The sequence below is a fragment of the Gavialis gangeticus genome, unplaced genomic scaffold (genome assembly GCF_001723915.1).
Source record: "Gavialis gangeticus isolate Ggan-Ray unplaced genomic scaffold, GavGan_comp1, whole genome shotgun sequence".
In the NCBI taxonomy this organism is placed as follows: Eukaryota; Metazoa; Chordata; order Crocodylia; family Gavialidae; genus Gavialis; species Gavialis gangeticus.
In genome coordinates, this window is record NW_017729012.1 from 3156067 (window position 1) to 3164717 (window position 8651).

The 8651-nt window shown below is 35.9% G+C and overlaps 1 protein-coding gene across 2 annotated transcripts in view; it reads right to left on the minus strand.

The window, feature by feature from the left end:
• NLK (nemo like kinase) overlaps positions 1–8651 on the minus strand; it is a 146966-nt gene that overhangs the window by 50837 nt on the left and 87478 nt on the right. For both annotated transcript variants that reach the window (XM_019511041.1, XM_019511042.1), the window contains exons 2-3: positions 6319–6448; positions 2228–2283 (exon numbers count right to left, since the gene is read on the minus strand). In XM_019511041.1, coding sequence (XP_019366586.1) covers positions 2228–2283; positions 6319–6448 — 186 coding nt within the window. The remainder of the gene's footprint in view (positions 1–2227; positions 2284–6318; positions 6449–8651) is intronic.

Genomic DNA, 8651 nt, shown 5'->3' on the forward strand with positions numbered 1-8651 from the left:
GGGGGGGGGGGGGGGGAAGGTTGCTTCTGCAACATCTTTCTGCTCACGAGGAGGAAACTAAAAACCATACCAAGCTGTATTTAAAAAATTAACATCCCCTTCCATTATGCTTTCAGCAAATGCCGAGGTAAAATAACAACACAATTAGATTTATATTGGATTGTGTACCTTTAGAAGCAAGCAATGGATGAGAATGTTATTATGCCAAGAAGAAAGGGCCAGCCCAGATATAAATTTTCAAGCTTTTGAGGATGCAGAGAAATGGGGAGAACTGCATACAATGGTATATAAAAACCATGGCACACAAAGCTATTTGTAGTTATGTAGTTACTATAAATTCAAATAATAAAGCTACTTAGAATAGTACCTACTTGCAGTACACAGAAGGCCGAACTTGGATCCTGATTTGTTAAGAAGAAATTTGTTTCCTCTCTCTCTTTTACACTTTTAAATAATATTACAAAGGCTTTATCCTGGCGTCTGTCATGATATTGTTCTTTAAGATGTGTTTAAATGAAAAATGTTAAGTAAAACTATTTGGATAATCCTAAAATACAAGCACTATGAAAAAAAAAAGGAAAAAAGACATCCACACCAGCATGGAAAAATCCCAAATATATATCCTTCTTTAGCTAAGTACCCTTAAGTAACCGCTACTTCATAGCAGACACTGCTTCCTTAATAGGATAGTAGATTTGTGTTTTATAGTACCTTCACATTATCAAGTGATCATCTTTAAAATATCCCTTTCCTTTAAGTACACCCAAAGATAAATTATTTACTCATTTTCTTAAAAAGTCTCAATTTTTTTAAGCTTTGTAGTTTACTTTAGATTCCTTTCTGTGGCTGATGTTTAATGAATAACTTTCCAATACAAAATACAGTTGTAACTAAATAACCTCATTTTATGTTTATCTGGTTCATTTATCTACTAAGATATCACTATCCTGAAGATCCAAAGATATATTTATGACACAAACTCATTTTTAGGATGTTTAAAAGAACACTAAAAAAAAGTAACAGATTAGTGAGATTGGTTTAAGCAGTCTTTATTAGGATCTCTTGATCTACAAGCTTGTAAAGTCTCTGCTAAAACAAAGAAAACTACTATTTTAAAATCAGTATCTTTGGTTCTGACACTAGAATTAAAATATGCCAATGTACTTTTTGTATTATTAGTGTGAGGACTTAATATTGTGATGACATTACAGAAAGATTTTAGATACAAAGTGCTAAAAAAAAATCTGTAGCTATTTCATATAATTCATTTTGCTATTAAAGCAAGTAAGAGCTCAAACCACAGCATAAAAAGAATGCAAATTCTATGCCGCTGAAGAACAAAATGAAAATAATCATACATAGAAAGAAACAGATACATTGCACAAGTCCGTTATTTTGCCGATAATTGTTCATAAATATGTCACTTGACTGAAATGAATCAAAATTATGATTAAAAAAACAATGACCTGAGAAATAACCTCATATTAGGCTCTCTGTTAAAGCATTCATTGTTTCTTGTGAATGTTATCCATGAGACACTGCATGCTTCTTTCTATTAAAAAAAACTAAGTTCAGGCAGAGGCGCAACAAGTAGTTTCAGCCCCCTAAGCTGCAGCAACAGCTACCAATCTCAAACCTCTTAAAATCAGCACCTGGGCCTGGTGCTCTAGAGTCATCCACTGCTAGTTTTGCTGTTGAGTTCAGCCAACATCCATTTTCTAGTTGGAGCCAGAGGCAGAATTAGAGATGCCACACCCCATCAAGTGTCCATGAGTATCCTGGAATTTCTTGTTTTCTGGTGTATGCCATAATCACAAAACACTGGACAGTAGGCAGTTTAGGAGTGGTTTCAGAGTGACACCTAATTAACATTGCTCAATACAAAATTCCTGGATATAATTCTTCAGGGCAATATTTTGGGGGAAAGAAACTGGTGCCTGCTGATGCATAGCACAACAATCTGAACCTACTGGAACTAGTGCATTCAAAGCTCCATACTCAATTCTTAACCTGTACATCTACACAATAACATTAACAAACTTCTTGGGCATGAATAACCCCACTAATATCAAAAGACGTATGTATTCACAAAGAGCTACAGTGATTGGTTTGAAGGGAAGTGAAAAGACTTCGAAGAGGGCAAATATTAAAACCAAATGCTTGTATTTTACAAGCTAAAAAAGGAAGCATACCTCAACTAAGATTGCTTATTTTATGTTTAGGATACATTTCTTCAAAGTAGTCTATGTGCGGAGGCTGGAGTATGTCGAGGGCAGAGAGTACCTAAGAAACAATGGAAAAGACAATTTTACTAGATAGCAAAACAAACACGTATCATTATGCAGACAAGTTCAGGTTATAGTTTATCCCTTTCCTTATCATTAGCGGTATCTTGTGCCCTTTCAATGGAGGAGTTTACAAAACAGAACAAAGTTTTTAACTTCGATTAATTTGCAGTGCCAGAAAACACTCACATAGCCTGCCCCGCCTGTAATTTATATCCACCTTCTATACATAGGAGGCTGCTACCCTGGAACAGAAGTGGATAGACAAAACCCAACCCAGCATTACTTATCTTGGCAGTACTCTTAACCCCAACATTTTCAGAAGTAATTCTCTCCTAGACTGTATGAACTTATCCCACTTGAGAGGATTGGATTGTCTGTCCATTACATTTTTCTTTTCCTTTTTTTTTACACCAACTGAAACATTTAATTTGTCCATAACCCTTATTTTTTGTTGTTTAACTTTCATCAGTCCCATAACATAGTACTGTTCGCATGTGGTGTAGTTGGCTTGTTACCCCTTTAAAATACCTCTGTAGAAGACCTCTATCAGCTAATCATTTAATTGTACATGTAAGATTCATTTTTTGGGTACACCTCAGCCTTACTCTGCTCCACAACCCAAGATCAGACTGACTTTTCAATCTGGATAAAATCTCTATAAAAAGAGAAACAAGAACAGCTGGCTTCTAAATGTTGATTAAATTGACATGACTGCATGTTACATTGCCATGTAATGTGACAAATGTCAAATGTAACCTGTCGACACACAAAACACTAGTCAAAATTTTGCCCTGAATGCTAGGCAACCTCCAGTGACTTCAGCAAGGCTGTACAGGGGGTCAGCCAGTGCAGAAGTTGGCTTGCATTGCGTTTCACCCAACAGAAGGGTCTTTTTTCAAATGTTCACTTTTCATCTCCTTTCATTCAAAAGGCAAGGCAAAATGACTACAAGGAAAAAAAAAAAAAAATCACAAAACATCCTCCTTCTATATTTCATAAGGTAGTAAATATTTATAAAACAAGCACCTACAGTCAAGATCAATGATCAGGAAGTGTATTTGTGTAAAATAAACATTATACACATTGATGTGTATATTACTCATAAAGAAACAGTTTAGAAGTTAGATGCTAAACAAACTCACTGCAAGATTCTGCATCTGAACAAGATCCTGTCTGCAGTGACAAACACTTCTGGAGCAACAGCATCAAGCATGAAAAAGAACAGTACGTCTCAAACTTTCAGCAACCACACACAGTCCAAAATAAAGAGGACTTTAAAATACAGGATAATGTTTCCTACTATATGAGTTCTTCTCCTAGACTGGCATTTTTGTGTTAAAATCTGGTTGTGTAGATGTTACTTTCTGAAACTTAGCAATTCTGTTTCTAGATTAAAGTACCTATCTGAATAATCCTCTATTATGAAAGAAGCTTAATTCAGTGGTAGTTGCATGTGTGTTACTAAAGTTAGATGGCAATTAGGCTTCATTTGCTATAACCTGTCACACATCATACCCTAAATAAGCATAGCAAAGCCTCAAAATACGAGCAAACAAGAATTTCAGCCAGTCACTTTCCAGGAAACATGTATGCAATTCTTTCAAACAACTAATCCTTAATAGTAGACTGCAAAGCAAAAGCATACAGACCTGCTTTGCCTCTATGATTCAGGAAGACTGTCAAAAATACTGTTTATTCTGCTTTTCTATGCGAGGTCTTCACTCCCTCTCTTTGCCGCAGAACCTTCTTGGAAAAGCTGAAGTTATGTCACATAAGCTGCAATTTGAATTGTGCCTTTCCTTCCCCATGAGAATAGCCTAAAGGACGTAAGTCCTAGACAGTTTAAAAACAGTATCCAGTCATCCTTTAGGTAGAAATTCAGTTCAGATCACCATCACGTGCAGCATTTTATTGCATTTTTCAAAGATCAGGTCAAGGTCTTTCAGCAAAGAGAGGAAAGTTAGGGCATGACATGCAGGGATCAGTATTCTGAAAATGACTGTCTTCACTCCAGATCCTGAATTTACAATTAGGCACCTGAATAAATAGTTACAAGTTTCAAAAGTATCAAGCACCCGGTTGCTTTCAAAGGTAAACGTGCTATACAGACAAAAATCCAGCCACTTTTCCCAGGTGCCACACTCCTAATATGAACGCTTAAGATTTTAAAACAAAAAACTTTGGCTATGTGTTTCAGCTGTAAAATACAATAAGAAAATCTTTGAAGATATATTAAGCCTGCTTGATAAATACAGTAATGGGCAAACATGATTTATTTGGTTCTTTCCTGCCAACTATCTTCAACTCCACCCCTAACATTTGACTCCATTTCCATAAAGGCAATTATAGCTGGTTGTTCACCTGGACCAAGAGTACACTTAAGTGATGCATGTACTGCACGAGTTTGAGAAAGCAGTAGCGGAGTATACAATAAAATACATTATCAGGCTCCAGTTCAGATCACTTACAAGAACAGTTTATAATTTCTTCCTCCCTAACAAAAGTTATCCCATAATAAAGTCCTTGCAGAGCACTAGCTTAACATATCACCTTAGTGACAATCTTGAATAAAAGGCACACTAAGAAGACTTTTCTCCTGGAATCAAGTTCTACATAGCATTTTTATCAAGAGGTGGGGGGGGATTCGCTTCTGTTACCAACTTTATGTGTACAAACAATCTGTGTCCTGTATGAACTTCAGAAAAGCAGGCAATCACCAGAACTCTCCTATGAATCAGTGTTAACGCATCCGAAAATGTTTGCAAGTGTTTGCCTGTAAACTGTACCTATACTACCTTGGAGCACTGTTTTGTAGGAGGGTTCAGTCATGATTTGCAGGTCACTTCTGGAAAGTTGCAGCTGTTGAAGTACTTTAATAAGCTGCTGTCTGGCTTATTTCCTAAGATCTGTTTGCTTTTCCTCTCTCCCCCGGTTTTGCCTTTTTGCTCTGATTAAGGCCTGAACAAAGCAAAGAAACATAACACAGAACAGGCATCTCTGGCAGAACAGAAACCATGAATGCAACCTGGACTGCTCCCACTTGTATACAAAGTGGTCAACTTGAATTCAGAGAGCCTCTTCACCCACTCCAGAGTCATGTTCCTACTGCATGAACCAAGAAACTAAATACTCATTCTCATACAAACAGCTTTTAAGCCATTTTTCCAACAGATTCCTCCGTTTATGCTTCTACATAATTCATAGACATACTTATAGATTCCATTGAAGTATGTCCAGAAAGACTGTATAGAGGTAGTTTTTGTTGTTGTTTTGTTTTTTTTTTAATTTCACCAGTTTACTGCAACTGTTACTGAGCTTTATGTTAATGCTATCCTTTACCATGCTGGATTGGAAGAGGACTGGACAAATAAAATTCACTGGAATTAAATAAATTAAAAACAAATCCATGGATTCCCTAAAACTTATCCTGCATCTAGGGGGAAAAAAAATTCTTAAGGCTTCCTTGGATCTGCATGACTTTTCCTCCATATTCACAGGGGAAGATGCTTTCAATTTTTTAAAACAACTGAATATTGTTCTCAGAAATGAAAACATGCATAAATAGTAGAATCAGAACCTGACAGCACTCAAAACATAACTCCAATGTTGCATCACCACATACTAGAAACAAGACCCTTAATTTCATAAAATCTGTGTAAATAACTACAAGTACAATATTCACTTAGGACAGAAAAGCAAAAAAATGTCAGCAAATCAGTACTAAAACCACTGATCTGAATTCAGCATTTGACCACAAACAATAAAGTAATTTTTAGAACCTGAAGCCTTCAGATGAAGGCATGGAAATAAAAGAACAGGAAGCAGAGGGACAGGACAGATGACAATGAAATAAAGGAAATGTAGGCTGAAATTTCACCACATTTCTCAGTTCAGCTCACAAGGGGCAAGTGCGTGCAAGTTATCAATAGATTCCAAAGCCAAGCATTTAAGCTGATGGGCTCAGTCTTGAAAATCGTGTCATCACCAACACTAGCATACAGTCATTTCACTAAATTTAAGCTTTACTTACATTGTCATGCTTAAAAAAACACAACATCTTCAATTCCCGGAAGACCCTTTTGCAAGAGACCAGATTTTGGAAGACGTTGGGCATCTTTTTGAGTGCAACTCTCTTTCCATCTCGCGGATCTGTTACTGACCTAGAGAATAATAATATATATATATATATATAGCTCGCTCGCTCTCTCAAGTAATATTTCAGTCAACTTTTCTAAAAAAGAAAAAATATTTAAAGGTTTTAATGCTTTTCAACTTGGAAGGTAAATCAAGGCATTTATAGAATACTAAGAATAATGTAAGCAAGGTTATATACTTAAATAGTACAATTTAAGGTTATGGTACTATATTCTTTATATTAATAAATTCCAATAACTCTTGGTCAGAAAATATACATCTATACAAATTCAACTATTCTTGGCTTCTAGGTGGCTGCACACATTTCATGCATTTTACATATACCATGGTTCAAAGATCAATAACTGGAATTGTAACTTGCATCTCACCACAAACATTTCCTTCCATCGCCAATAAAATATTAATTTTAGAATGCTTTTCAGTTATGCAAATCTTCAGTGTCAAAACAATTATGATTTTTTCAATTTTTCGCTCTCTAAAAATCATATATTTTAACTATTGTGTATTATGGAAGACAGGTGAGCAAAGATGCGATTCTGAATCTGCCAGTGAAATCACCAAGCACCTCTGAAGAAGCAACACCATATGGTGCCTACATTTCTCCATCTGGAAAGGGGGCAGCATATTTACCTTCCCCATACAGATTTTATGAGCATATCAGCGAAGCAGTTTAAACAGTTAAGATGCTCTGCAAGTAGTACCTATTTTACTCTAATTAAATTCTGAAAATTGAGCTATATACCGAGACTCTTAAAACCAGAGCAATGAGATTTGGACTGAGATACCACAATTTCACAGATTTTAAACCCCAAATGTGGGTGGCCCCTGAAGTTTTAGTTTAAAGCAGGTTTTTCAGATCTCAAATTAATTTTTTTAACCACAAGTCTGAACTGTTTCCAATTTTTCTGCCTCATTTTTGGAGGGTTGACACCAAATCTGAATATAGTACTTGTCACAGCACTGCCCTGGAAACTTATGTTCAGCTCTCTACTCTGACCCGATTTCTTCTCCAGGACACACTATCCCATCCTGTAAATGTGACCTACATTTCTTTGTTCCTAGCTGCAAGACTTTGCAGTTGGCTACATTAAAAGCACATTCTTTCAATTAATCAAGCTTATCAAGCAGTCAAGATCATTTTGCATTACTGACCTGCCATCATTTAACATTCCACCAAGACACATTGCCTGCAATTTTTACCAGAAATATTTACTTGCAGATGACTGATAAAAGATATTGAACTGCATGAAACCAAAAAATGGATCTTTGTAGGACCCCATTGTAAAGGCATCTACAGTATCTTGATTTTCTATCATGCTATATTAGAATATTGTGTGCATTAAGGCTAAATGATTTTAAAAGTTGAACTATGTTATTCTATTGCTAAACATACTCTATGTATTAAAAACAAACTTGTAATCTCTTGAAAAACTGTATCAACTAAATTAGACTGAACCTATTTTTCATAAAGCCGCTTTACCTTGCATTAATGATGCTACAATCCTTTTATTCTTCACTGACTAAATTAAGTGATTCTCTGCACTACAAGCACAGTATAGACCCAAAAGTTACACAATGATGTGTGACAGATAGATAACTCATGGAGAAAATTAACACGATGCCATTAAGAACTCATGCCTTGTGAATTGTTTTGATCAAGAAAAACATAATATGCAGTTAAGAATTTTACTGTCAGGTTTACAGTTTCTACCATCAAGATAAATTAGATGGGAAGTGAAGATGTGCAACAAGTGAGAATACAATGTCAAAAAGAAAGAGAAAAAATTGGAGCAGCCAAACCCAAAGAGACTGACTAATGCCTGAGAAAGTCACTGAGTTAGTTACTTTGTTGATCAAGGAACAGCTGCCTAGAAAACTTTGAAGGCTTCTTTCCTGTGCCTCAGAGGAAATCCATTTTGTTTTACATACCTATGTGAAAAACTGTGAATGCACATGGGAGGCACTTGTATCCTGCACCAGGCCTGATAAAAACATAAATCTTAAGACCAATAGCTAGAGAGTGGAAAGTGCACAAGCAGTTCATGCATCAATTGCTATTGATACTTCAACTCCCAATTCACTAGTAAATACCCAAACTTCACTTAAGCAGAAAAAAAACCCTCCATGAAATGGCCCAAGACCCATTACACTGGACAGATTTTGCTGGAGAAGAATTTCAACCCAATGTCTATAACTAAGATAGCAATC